The sequence below is a fragment of the Panthera tigris genome, chromosome E2 (assembly GCF_018350195.1).
Source record: "Panthera tigris isolate Pti1 chromosome E2, P.tigris_Pti1_mat1.1, whole genome shotgun sequence".
Lineage (NCBI taxonomy): Eukaryota > Metazoa > Chordata > Mammalia > Carnivora > Felidae > Panthera > Panthera tigris.
The window spans coordinates 13,150,478-13,163,335 of record NC_056674.1 but is presented as its reverse complement, the minus strand read 5'-3'; the positions used below and the strand labels follow the sequence as shown (position 1 = coordinate 13,163,335).

Sequence of the window (12,858 nt, the reverse complement as noted above, 5' to 3'; positions counted from 1 at the left end):
TTCCCTCTCTGCTGCCTGCCCTATGCTCCTCTCCACATCCTGACCTTCCTCCGTCTCCATGGCTCCCTGCCTTCCTGCCTCATCCTTCCTCCTTGCTCCTAGTCCTGTCCTTCCCTACCCAGAAACTCCTTTGTCCTCTTCATCTCTGTCCCCCCTGTCTTCTTATCTTCTTGTTCCCTTGTATTTTTGTCTGTTTTTTCTCTTTTTCCTTTCCTGGGTGTCTTTGTATTTTCTTTCTCTAAGCCTCTCTTCCTATTTCTGTCTCCCTGTTTCTGTCTTCTCTTTCTTTACTTTTTTTCTTTTCTTTTTTTTTTTTTTTTTTAGCTCCTTAGCTGCCTCGGGTCCATCCATCTGTCTCCATCTGTGTGTCTCCACGTGTGTCTCTGTCTCTCTCCATCATTCCCTCTCTCCTCAAGTTTCCTTAACTCCCGGATACTCTCCCCTCCAGACCCCGGATGTCCAGGCCACTCTCCCCACGGGATTGTGGGAACCAGGGACGTCAGGAAAGTGGCAAGTGAGGCCTGGGATGGGGTTGCCTAGCAACCACCGCATCCTCTCCAGCCAGTTTCTGTTGCCTAGTAACCGCTGCCTGCCCAGAGACAGGGGCGGGACTGGGTGGGGGGTGGCACTTCCTGGTTTCCTACTGGGGTGGGGATGGTCCCTGGAATTTGCTCTTACTTGAGATCCCTCCCGTTTTGGTAGCTGTGAATGTCCTCTAGCCATGCCTGTCCCACTCAGTGCCGTGAGCTCCTCCCCGGTAGTGCTCCTCAGAGCCTGAGCCTCCTTCGTATCAATGCCTTTGGTGTTGTCAGCTTCTGACAAGGGCAGGGCCTTTCAGCGCTCGCTCACAATGTCCCGGGGTCTCCGGTCACCACCCCATCTAGCAGTCCTCCAAAGGGCTCTGAGGCCCCCACCTCAGCAATCTCCCCATGGGTGGGGGGCTCCCTGCAGGTGGCGAGTGGGGGCCGCGGCAGCTGCGTCCCCATGAGGAGGGGAGGAAGATGCCGGCTGAGCTGCTGCTGCTGCTGATTGTTGCCTTCGCCAGCCCCAGCTGCCAGGTGCTCTCATCACTGCGCATGGGTGAGGCCCTACAGCCCCTGCCCCGCCTCTGCAGAGACCCTCCCAAGCCTGCCCATCCCTCAGGACCCGGGAATCTGGGCTTCAGGTCTCAGCTTTCCTCAGCAACAGGGAACAGCAGCCCCCAGCGCCTTCTCCCCCTGCCCGGACCCAGCAGTCCAGACCTCCAGCTGTGTCCAACCTTAGATTCAGGAGTCTAGACCCATGTCAGCATCCCCACCCCTACCTTAGAGCCCAGGAGTCCAGGACCCCAGCCTCTCCTTTCTCAGGACCCAGGAGTCTGGTCCCCAACCCCCGTGTCCCCTCAGCTGCAATCCTGGACGACCAGACAGTGTGTGGCCGCGGCGAACGTCTGGCCCTGGCTCTGGCCCGGGAGCAGATCAACGGGATCATCGAAGTCCCAGCCAAGGCCCGGGTGGAAGTAGACATCTTTGAGCTTCAGCGGGACAGCCAGTACGAGACCACGGACACCAGTGAGCAGGGCCACAGGGGGCGTGGGGTGAGGCAGGGCAGGCTGGTAGCCCTCAGTCTGTCCCTCAGCTCCTGGCCTCCTCAGCTCGCTTGCTTTGTCTCTTTCTAGCTCCACCTGCCCCTTCCTTCATGTCTGCTCTGCTTTTTCCTTTCCAGAGATGGTGCTGCCGAGCATGGGGAGGTAGGGAGGGTGCCAGCCCCGGTCCTGCCTTGTAAGAGCTGAGAGCCTCGTTTGAAAGATAAACTCATGGCTGGCTGGGGACACAGTGCCCAGAGCTGAGTAATGAGGGGCCTGGACAGTGAGGCCAGGGGGCCTCAGGGGCAGGAACAGTGAAGGCGTTCTGGAGAAGGCTAAACCAAAGTTCTGAGGTCTGAAAGGCAAGCAGGATATAGAAAAAGTGGCATTGCTCAAAGTATGCCCTGAAGAACAGCAGCCACATAGTAGGGGTGCATAAGTATTTGTTGGATACTGACAGACCGAGCAAATGTTAATGGGTATCTCTTGAACAAATGTGTTGGGGTCGTATACCTCAGGAGATGCTGTCTTCAATGTGTTTTAGATTGGTTTTCGTTCTTACAGGCCTTATCAGAGCGTTTGTTATATTCACATGTGTTTCATATTAGCGAGAGGGAGAATGGGGTACAGTGTTTCTTGTACTTTCCTGACTGGCGCAGCACAGAACACAAACTGGGAGAAGCTGGGATGGAAGGTGAGGAGGTAAATGGGGTTCCAGGCATATGCTAGAGTCTGGAGCTGGAGCAGAGGAGGGGGATATATGGAGCCAAAGAACAGGGTGTGGGGTTGAACCTGTCCTGGCTACCTGGACTCAGGACATGCTTGGTGAGATCATGAGAGACTTTGGGGCTGAAGTGTGACAGCAGTGGGAGGTGAGGCTGGGCAGAATGGCGGGCCAGTTCAAAGAGGCGACAGTGGCAGGCTAAAAGATGTCACCTTCACCTGTAGGCAGAAGGGAGCCACCAATGGGTTTAGGTCAGGGAGCGGGCTTCTGGAAGGTGAATCTGGAGGCTAGATTTGGGTGATCATGCCTGAGTTGGCATGCCTGAGTTGAGAGCCCTAAAAAGTAGGGCAGGGGAGAGAAGGGGAAAGATATGAGAAAATTTGAGGACAAAAGAGACAGGACTTGGTGACTAATTTGCCTATTGAGAGAAGAATTAAAGGCAAGGATTGTTTCTAGATATTTGGTCTGCACAAACGGGGCCTTCAGCAATGTGGAAGGCACAGAAGAATCAAGTTTAGATGAAGGTGAGGCATTTAGTTAGGATGCTTTTAGTTGGATGTGGCAGAAACCCACTCAGTCTGCCTTAAGGAAAAAAGAGAATTTATCAGCTTATAATACGAAAAGGCCCAAGGACTAATTTCAGGCATGGCTAAATCCAGGTACTCAAATGATGTCCCGGGACTGTTTCAGGCATGGTTAGATCCAGGCACTCATATCATGTCCCAGGAAGCTCTCTGTCTTCATCCGTGGGTCCTGTTTTCCTCTAAGTTGGGTTCATTTTCAGGAATACCCTCCCTAACTGGTGGCAAGACGGCCCCAGTAGCTCAAAGCTTACACCTTACCTGTTTAGCAAACCACGTAATAATTGTAGCAGAAACCTGGGGAAGGCTCTTGATGGCCTGCTTTGAGCCCGTCCCCATCTCTGAACCAATCACTGTGGCCAGGACCGTGTGGTTCTGTGATCCTGGCTTGGGTGCCAGCCAGTCCTGGGAAACACACGGTTCCCTGAGGAGAAGTTAGGGTTTTGCCATGAGAATGGGCACCGGGCAGGCAGAAAAAACAGCTTCTGCCTCCCCGTCTTTGAGACGTGCGCAAGTTCAAGGGGAAAAAAGGAAAAAAAGAAAACAACACAGAAGAAAGAGGAGCAAACGAAAGCCACAGGAGAGCGGTGTTTGGGATGTGGGGTGGAGAGGGGCCCTCGCTGTGGTTGTGGGGTGGAGGGGCTGTGAGGCGTTGTTGGAAAGGAGGAGTGAGACAGAGGCTGAGGAGCCGGGCGTTAGCTTTGCAGCCAGGAGGTCCCTGGTTTTTCCTCTTTGTTCTTTTGTTTCTCTCATGGTCTAACCCATCCCTCTTGCCATTTCTCCCCATTTGTCTCTGTCTTGTCCACTGCTGCGGGTGGGACCGGGGATTGGGCCTCTGGGTCCGGGGCGGCCAAGGGGGATCGGCAGCTCCAAGGATCGGATGTGCTCCCGGGCCAGGTGGGGGCAGAGAGGAAGGTCCCTGACTGCGGTCTCTTCCCACCCCTCGCAGTGTGTCAGATCCTGCCCAAGGGGGTCGTGTCTGTCCTGGGGCCCTCGTCCAGCCCTGCGTCTGCCTCCACCGTGAGCCATATCTGTGGAGAGAAGGAGGTGAGCAGAGTGTGGGACAGGGCAGGGGTGGGTCCCTGGGAGGCGAGGCTGGGGAGGAGGCCGCAGGATAGAAGCAAAGCCTCCTTCTTTGTCCAGATCCCCCACATCAAGGTGGGTCCCGAGGAGACACCCCGCCTGCAGTACCTGCGCTTCGCGTCCGTCAGCCTGTACCCCAGTAACGAGGACGTCAGCCTGGCCGTCTCCCGAATCCTCAAGTCCTTCAACTACCCCTCGGCCAGCCTCATCTGCGCCAAGGCCGAGTGTGAGGGAGAACTGGGTGTTTTGTTTTTATTCCCCCAAACTCCCCTGCCCGAGAGATCTGGTCTCCCGCACGGCACAGGCTCCCCTGGTCCCCACCATCCTTCCCCGTCAGGAACCCAGACCCCCCCACCTCCCCCGAGAGACCATTTAGTCAGCAGATAGTAACTAGCACCTATGTGCCAGGCCCCTGCGAGGCCCTGGCGGTTCCGCACTAGGTGTGGTCCCGGATTGGACTCCCGGGTCCGTGGGGGATGCTATCGCCGAGCGGTTGTGACGCAGAGTGATCCATACTCTGTCAGCGGGCAGGCGGGGTGCCGTCGGAGCACGTAGAAGGGAATCCTACCCGGGTCTGAAAGTTCAGATCCCGTGTCCCCGAGAAAGGGGCCTCTAAGCTGGACCTAAAGGTTGGGGAGGAGTTGGGGTCAGGAAGAGGGGAGGGGGTGGCAGGGCAGGGGCCGAGGGCCCAGGGAACGTAGCCGCTTTGAGAGGCTCAAGGATGCTTCCAGGGAGCCCGGTGCCCAGTGTGGGAACAGGGGAGCAGCGCGTGCAGGAAGCATGACCACGCAGGGCCCTGCACCTCTGCCCAAAGATGATGGCGGTGGTGCAAGGTTCCCACGCAGGGCGGGGCAGGGGACAGGCCGGGTGTGTGTCGCAGGAAGAGCGCTGGCTGCAGCAGAGAGAACTGACTGGAGAATGCCACGAGCTATGGCCGGGAGGCCAGAGACGGGCAGGGAGAAGGGGCACTGGTTAGGTCTCTGGTGGTGGCGGCAGGCCGGAGAGGCCAGGATGGGTTTGAGGAGCCACGAGGGAAGGGAGAGGGCGCCGTCGCTGTGGTGACTGGGTTCCGCCTGAGGAGGAGGAGGAGGACGGAACGGTCAGGTGGAGGTGCACTTGGGGTCGAGGCGTCCCGGAGACCATCCAGTGGGGATGTCCGGAAGGCCGGTGGGTTTGTGGGTGGGGTGCACAGCTGGAAAAAGAGAGAGGGCCGTGCTCAGTAACTTCCAGGAGAAACTCGTCTTTCAAAAGGTATTTACTGAACACCTGCCACAGCCCAGACCTTGTTCTGGGTCCTGGGGCTAGAGCGGTGCCTGTGCGAGCCAGGCCAGAACCCCTGTCCTTGTCAGGCCTGCTGTCTCGTGGGAGAAGCTAGGGAGTAGTAAGTCCTCCCATTCGAGATGGGATGGTGATCACCTCCTCGAGGAGGTGATGTTTGGGTAAGAGATCTGAAGGTGGAGAGGGAGGGAGCCGCATGGGGGTCCAGGGAGAGAAGGGAATAGCTAGTGTAAAGGCCACAGGGCAGGAGCGTGGCCATGGCGTGTGCGAGACAGGTCAAGGGGATGGCGAGGGGTGGGTGGGTGGAGTGGGGCCCGGGGGCTGTGAGGATGCGGGCCTCCACTCTCAGTGGGCCAGAGCTGTTAGAGGGTTTGGGGCAGAGGAGGCACACATCTGCTCTACGCGCTTGTGGCTGCTGTGACGGGGACGGACGTGGGGGCAAGTGCGGCTGTCATAACAGGTGAGGGAAGGCAGTGGCTTAGGCCAGGGTGGTGGCGGTGGTGCGGCACGTGGGGTCTGCTGCACTCTGCAGATAGAGCCTGGGTGGGTTGGGCGCAGCTGGGAGAGAGAAAGAGAGGGACAGGAGGAGAGAGGGAGAGGGAGGGAGGAGGCCGGGGTGCTGTCCGGGTTTGGGCCTGAGTGGCTGGCAGGCAGGTGGTGGCTTGGGTGAGAGGAGTGGAAATGTGGCTTGCGTGAGTGAAGTTTGAGATCCCCGTCACAGGTCCCAGCGGCGGAAAGGTGGCAGGGGACAGGTGTGTGGAGGTCGAGCACAGGGTCCACGGGCCCAGTATCCCAAGAGAGCCGACCACGCTCTGGGCAGTACAGCCCTCGTCCCCTCCTGGGCTCCCCTACACTGGAGGAGGAGGAAGTCACCCTGGGACACTTACAGGGACCCTAACCCGGGCCCTCCTGCTCCCCCAGGCCTCTTGCGGTTGGAGGAGCTAGTGCGTGGCTTCCTCATCTCCAAGGAGACGCTGTCAGTGAGGATGCTGGACGACAGCCGGGACCCCACGCCACTGCTCAAGGAGATCCGCGACGACAAGGTGTCCACCATCATCATTGATGCCAACGCGTCCATCTCCCACCTCATCCTCCGTAAAGTGAGTCCCCCAGTCTCTGTCTCTCTGCAGGGTTGGGGCAGAAGCATTGGGTGACAGAGCAAGTCACCCAATGCCCACGGGCCTCAGGGGTCACACGGTAGAGACCCGCTTCCTATGAGCAGATGATAATCGTGAGGTTTGTCTCAGCTTGGCCACCTCGCGGTCGCACCGGTGGTCGGGCCTTGGACAGTCGCCTCCCCTCTCTGTGCTCAGTTGCTGCCTCGGTGGGTTGCCGTGAGGGGTTAGTGAGTGAATGGTGGGGAAGCACTTGGGACAGACAGGTCCTGGCCCAGAGTAGATGCTGGTGCGGGGAGCTCCCTGTCATCTGCACTGAGTGCCCGTCCTGCCGCGTGGAGGCACTTTGCACGGACTCTTTAATTTGGCTCCCACCCAGGCTGCGGGGCAGGCGTGATGACCATTTTGTGGATTAAGAAGCTGGAGTTAAGCAGGCTGGCTCAAGGGCGCCCGGGAGGGGGTAGCACCGGGGCCTGCCACACACCCTCTAGCAGTGACCCACATTCATTAATCATTCATTGCTTCCCTGCTCTTAATTCGTCCTCGTAATCTAATCTGTATTATTTATTTTTCTCCAGTTTTCTTTTTTCTTTTTTTTTTTTAAATTAAAACCATATGTCACTACTGATTGTAGTGTACAGGAAGAAGCATGGACAGAATCCATAGGGCCCTTGAGGCAAGAAGTTTTAGAGAAAAGGTTTCGTGTTCGGAAGGCGGGCAGGCCTGGGCTGGGGTCCCGCGAGCCGAGCCGAGGGACCCGTGGTCACTCTCCTCTCGCGGAATGGGCTGTGAGCCTCACGATAACAGCTCCTGCCACTCGGCCGATGCTGGCTGGTGCCATGTAATGTTCTAATGACCGTAGCGGGGACAGGCTCGGACACCGTGGCAGGAGAGGCCTTCTAGTTTTCTTTGCCTCAAGGACTGTGAAGAAAGGGGCTCCAAACAGGCGTTTTGAGATTCCAGTCGGTTGCCTTTCGCTGCGAAGTGCTTGTAAAGATTGCAGGGGGGGGTTTATCTGGCCTGTGACCAGGCTGGGCCCCACACAGTAGCAGCCCCAACTTGGCTCTGGGGCAGCGCGGGGAGAAGCTTAAAGTTGAGGTTACCCTCCCGGCCTGTCCTGTTTCTAAGGCGTCCCTTTGCCTGTCTGTCTCCAGAAGGCAGTCTTGTAAGTGCCCTCCAGGGGGATGCGGGCATCTGGGGGTGCCGTTCTCTCCTCCAATAAGGCCTTCCTTCCACCCAGGTCGCCTGTCCACTGGTGCAGCATCAGGGAGCAGGGTCTCCCTCTGCCCCCGCGCGGCTCCTTCTCCCTGTCTCCGTCTCTGGGTGTCTGTTACTGTGTTTCCCATGGGTGTCTTCACTAGGCCTGTCTCTAAATCTCTCTTCCTCTCTTGGCGTCTCCTCGCTTCTGCCTGTGGGCCTCCGCCCCTCCTGTCGCCTCTGTGCCGCCCCATGTCCTCCAGGCTTCAGAGCTGGGAATGACCTCAGCGTTTTACAAATACATCCTCACCACCATGGTGCGTACCCCACGCGGCCCCTCCGGCCCCCGCCCCCCTCCCAGGGTGTCTGCCCCATGTGGGGCCTGGCCCCTGGCCTCACCCCTTCTTCTTGGCCCCAGGACTTCCCCATCCTGCACCTGGACGGGATCGTGGAGGACACCTCCAACATCCTGGGCTTCTCCATGTTTAACACCTCACATCCCTTCTACCCCGAGTTTGTGCGCAGCCTCAACATGTCCTGGAGGGAGAACTGTGAAGCCAGCACCTATCCAGGTCCTGCGGTGAGCACTTCTTCTGTACTTTGGTGAGATGGTGCCAGAACCCTCCAGCGCCCCCACTCGCTTTCCAAGTACATACTGTGAGGCCTCACATTGTGGCCCCAAGATAAGTCTGATCTGTTTCCTCCTCTGTACCTCCCAGGCTGCCCCAGCCACACTGGCCTCCTCCAGGTGCCTTTATGGCCCTAGCACATGCCCACCCCAGGGCCTTTGCACTTGCTCCTCCCACTGCTTCATATGTGCTTCCCCAGAGAACTAGCGACTCACTCCCTCATTGCCAAGTCATTGCTCAAACATTCCCTCGGTTATAAGACCTTCCTTGGTCCCCACCATAAAAACGACAAACTCCCTGCTAATCAGCTCCCTTCCATACTGTATTTTTCTGCACAGTACCTGTCCTTGCATATCTAATGCTCTATGTTTTGCTTAGGTACAGATATGGATATCTAGACCGTAAGTTCCATGAGTGTAGGGTTTTCTTTCTGTTTTCTTCACCTTTGTATCACCAGCACCTAAATCAGCCTAGCCCAGGGTAGGTGTCCGATAATATATGTCGAATAAACACAAACATACAGAGGGTACACACTTAGGTGTATTTGTTCACAGACGTTTAGTCCTGTGCCAAGATACCAAGGCACTCCTACCGCATAGAAACGCACATGGACCCTGAGCCATGCAGTCAGGCGGTGCAGACATAACGTGGGTAGAGGTACATTTGTGTGTGCCCCTGCAGCTGTCTACACAACACAGATATTCAGACCTTCACACCAACCCAGCGAAGACACTCCCGCAAACACACACACACACACACACACACACACAGAGATGCCCCATGTCCTCAGTCACAGCTCGGTGCCCAATTTGTATCAAGCGTTCACTGTGTGCCGGGCAGTTTTGAACTCTGACATGTATTACCTTCTTTGGTGCCCACGTTAGCCTGTGGAGGCAGAGATGACAATCATCCCCATCTTATAGGGGAGGACACTGAGGTTCCGAGCAGGGTGGGGACTTGGGCCTCCCGTAGGAAATAGGAGAGCCGGGTCTCCAGCTCAGAGCCGCCTGCTTCCCAGGCGCAGGCTCACAGCCCTTATGCTCGCCTGCCTCCTAGATGCCACGCCCACCCTGGCACTTTGCGTGGAGACAAACAGGCACTTTCGTCTCCAGCCCCCACACATGTGCGCCCAGCCATAATCAGGCTGTGGCCCTCTTCCCACACCCTGCATCCTACATCAGCCACGCTGATGCGGATTCCCGGGCACACCCTGAGGCCCACCAGCATCCCCCTGTGGAGGTGACTCGGCTGGCCATCCAGCCCGTCCCCAAACAGACGCGGGGCTGCATGATTCAGGAGGAGCTATTCCCACAAAGCTACGGGCAGCATGCACGTTTTTCCCGCTGCCACCTGACTCCCTGAGAAAGACACTCAGAGACCGGTCCTCACTGCCGACCTGCACCGTTTCATGCTCCTGGAGAGACGGGAGTTGTCTGAGGGCTTGTGGGTAGCACCACGGGGGCGTTGGGGCCCCCCTGCCTGAGCTGCCCCTTCCTCATCCTCGCTCTACCTCTGCCCCCCACCCCAGCTGTCGGCGGCCCTGATGTTTGACGCCGTGCACGTGGTGGTGAGTGCCGTCCGGGAGCTGAACCGCAGCCAAGAAATCGGTGTGAAGCCGCTGGCCTGTACGTCGGCCAACATTTGGCCCCATGGGACCAGCCTCATGAACTACCTGCGCATGGTGAGCGGGGAGCGGGGAGGGCCGAGGGGGCAGGGCCGTCGTTCTCAGGCTGGGACACTAACTGTGTCCACCCTGTGGCCCCTCTGCCCTCTCCCCCGCTACCAACCCCACCCACCTCCTGCTGTCTCTGGGCCTCTTCCTCCTCCTCTCCTCCATCGCTCCCCTCTGGACCTCCCTCTCCCTGTCTGCACTGCCCTCCCCCTGCATCTGTGTCCCATCTCCTTTCTTTTGCTGGCGTGTTGTCTTTCTCGTTTAACCGCGGTCCTTCCTGGTCCCTCTCCCTCTCTTCTTCTTCTCTGTCTCCTCCTCTGTCTCCACCTCTCTGGGCTTCTCCCGCCCTATGTCTGGGCCCCTGCCACCCCTCCCTCTGCCTGCCTCCCGCCCTGCTAGGTAGAGTATGACGGGCTGACCGGGCGGGTCGAGTTCAACAGCAAAGGGCAGAGGACCAACTACACCCTGCGCATCCTGGAGAAGTCCCGGCAAGGCCACCGCGAGGTGAGCAGACCCGGGAACGCTCCAGAGTCCTGATGGGGTGGGGGCAGGGCCGGCATGTGCTGATGGTACCTTCTCTGCCCCAGATCGGGGTATGGTACTCTAACCGGACCCTGGCCATGAACGCCACCACCCTGGACATCAACCTGTCGCAGACACTGGCCAACAAGACACTGGTGGTCACGACCATTCTGGTGAGTGGCCCTGGGGGGGGGCAGTAGGTGGAGGGGCCTTTCCTGAGCGGTGCCCCAGCCCAGTCCTAGTGAAAGAGGAGGATCCCTTGGCTCACACCGCACACAGACCAGCAGGGAATGTGACCCATGCACCCAGCAATCCTGATTGTGGCCAGGGTGTCACCGGCCTAATCGCTGCTGAAACACGGGAGGGCACAGGCTCCGCCAGCTGGCCGTCGCACGGCAGAGATAGGAATGACTGCGGTCGTGGGGATTCCACGAGGCTGCACAGGTAGGGCGCCTCACACAGTGTCTGGCCCCCAGAAGTCACGGTCGCTAGAGTGGTCATTTTGCCACACTTGCCAACTGAGTGTGTTGACACGTGACAACTTAATATCCATCTTGAAGATGTGGAAACCAGGGCTCTGAGTGGTGAGGCACCTTGCCCCGGGTCCCGTAGCAGGTACGTGGCAGAGCCAGGGCGGAAGTCATGTCCCTGAGGCTCCAGAGCGTGATCCGTAGCCGCCGGGCTCTGCGTCTCCAGTCCTTTCGTACTTGAGCACCAGCCAAGGACGTGGTCCTGTAGCCCCCGTGGGTGCTGCTTCTGTGCTTAGCAGATCAGAGACCGGGGCGGGGGGTGGGGGGGGGCCTTTGTGCGTCAGCGACAATTTACAGAGCACCCTGTTCTGCACCAGCCGCTGTGCTGGGCCCTGTCCAGGCACTGCTCTGTAAACCTCTCGGCCGCTCCATGAGGTTTGTCTTATTTTCCTCATTTTGAAGGTAAGGAAACAGGTCACAGGACAAATCCCGGCTGGAGCCGAGCGACCTGCTCGGAGCCCGTGCCCTCTCTCCCGCACCCTGCCACCTGCCACCTCCCGCTGGGCACAGTGGGCCACCAGGGGGTCTGGCAGAGGGTGAGGCACAGGACCTGGTGAGCTGGAGGCGGCCCAGAGCAGCTGGGCCTGGAGGCTGGTGTGCCAGGCAGCCGTGCCCTTCAGAGCAGCCAAGTCCCTGGCCTGCTGGCACGTGCCATCTATGAGAGCCCCTCAGTAAGCCCGTGAGCTGGGCCAGCTCCTAGCCGTGGACGCGGAGGCTGAGAGGATTACCACAGGTTCCGCAGGACATCAGAGGCCCCCTCGAGCAGCGCGGCGCAGAGCTGTTCTCTCTGCCCCTAGGGGACTCCTGATCTAATGTGGACCTCGTGTCCCCCTGGAGAAGGGCCAGTGAGCCTGCTGGGGAGGGACAGATGGCCCGCAGACGGGAAACCAGACACTTTGTAACAGCCTCACCGAGGGGCCCTGAGGGCCAGGCTGGGCTGGCTGGGAGAAGTCACACCTCCCTGCGTGGGGGAGTGTGGTCAGATCCAGAGGCTTCCTGGGGCCAGAAGAGACAGGGTCCTAGGTGGGAAGCAGGGACAGAGGTCAGGGAGGGGATGTCAGGAGAGCTGAGCCATGACCCTGGAGGCCTCATCTCTTTCTCATACTTGTCTCCCCTTTTGTCCAAGAGCCAGTGTTGTTTTCTTGCTGACACTTAGGCTTCTCTTGATGGATTCATTCATTCATTCACCATTCATTCATTCCACAAATAGTTACTGAAGTTACTGTGCACCAGACCTTACACAAATGCTGGAAGCACATGAATAGTCACAGATGGTCTTGTGGTTTCCTTACTGTTGGGTGGCACTGGGGGAGGGGATCCCAGTCTGATGGAGGAGATAGACCTGGACATAATAATTCCAACACAAAATAATGAGGGGACCCCCCCCCCGAAGAAAGAAGGAACTGATTCAGCTTCAGAAGGTTTGAGGAAAACGTCACAAAAGAGGTGGCGTTAGACAGGGCTTCAGAAGCTGTGAAGGGGGTGCACCTGGGTGGTTCAGCTGGTTAAGCATGCGACTTTGTCTCAGGTCATGATCTCACGGTTTGTGGGTTCGAGCCCCGAGCTGGGCTCTGTATTGACAGCGCGGATCCTGCTTGGGATTCTGTGTTCTTCTCTCTTTCTCTCTGTCTCACTCTCTGAAAAATAAATAAACATCTAAAAAAAAAAAAAGAAGCTGAATAGGAGTGGGGAGCACACAGAGGGAAGGGCCGGACATCCCCAGAAGCATGAGCTATAGGAGCAGGGGGCCTTAGGAAATGTTTGCCAGACTGGATGTGGAGGCGGTGGCCTCATGTGCACAGCTGGACCTGCCCATTTGTTCACCGGTGTTTTCTGACTTGTGTTCCCGCAGCAGAGGCTGTGGGGAGGGAGGGGGAGCTGATGTGGGGGTTGAGGCTGGCAGAGGGGCTGGGTGTGAGGGAGCAGGGAGAGCAGGGGGAGGTCCGGGATGGAGGGGAGGCTG

At 58.2% G+C, this 12,858-nt stretch overlaps 1 protein-coding gene across 7 annotated transcripts in view; it reads left to right on the top strand.

The window, feature by feature from the left end:
* The window catches only part of GRIK5 (glutamate ionotropic receptor kainate type subunit 5), a 58,372-nt gene that overhangs the window by 6,837 nt on the left and 38,677 nt on the right, over positions 1–12,858 (top strand). For 6 of the 7 annotated variants that reach the window (XM_042969279.1, XM_042969280.1, XM_042969278.1 and 3 more), the window contains exons 2-11: positions 952–1,080; positions 1,386–1,550; positions 3,819–3,916; positions 4,013–4,178; positions 6,152–6,330; positions 7,806–7,859; positions 7,961–8,122; positions 9,700–9,852; positions 10,243–10,347; positions 10,431–10,538. In XM_042969279.1, coding sequence (XP_042825213.1) covers positions 1,002–1,080; positions 1,386–1,550; positions 3,819–3,916; positions 4,013–4,178; positions 6,152–6,330; positions 7,806–7,859; positions 7,961–8,122; positions 9,700–9,852; positions 10,243–10,347; positions 10,431–10,538 — 1,269 coding nt within the window. In that variant the 5' untranslated portion in view covers positions 952–1,001. The remainder of the gene's footprint in view (positions 1–951; positions 1,081–1,385; positions 1,551–3,818; positions 3,917–4,012; positions 4,179–6,151; positions 6,331–7,805; positions 7,860–7,960; positions 8,123–9,699; positions 9,853–10,242; positions 10,348–10,430; positions 10,539–12,858) is intronic. The other variant, XM_042969277.1, reaches the window with a different exon arrangement.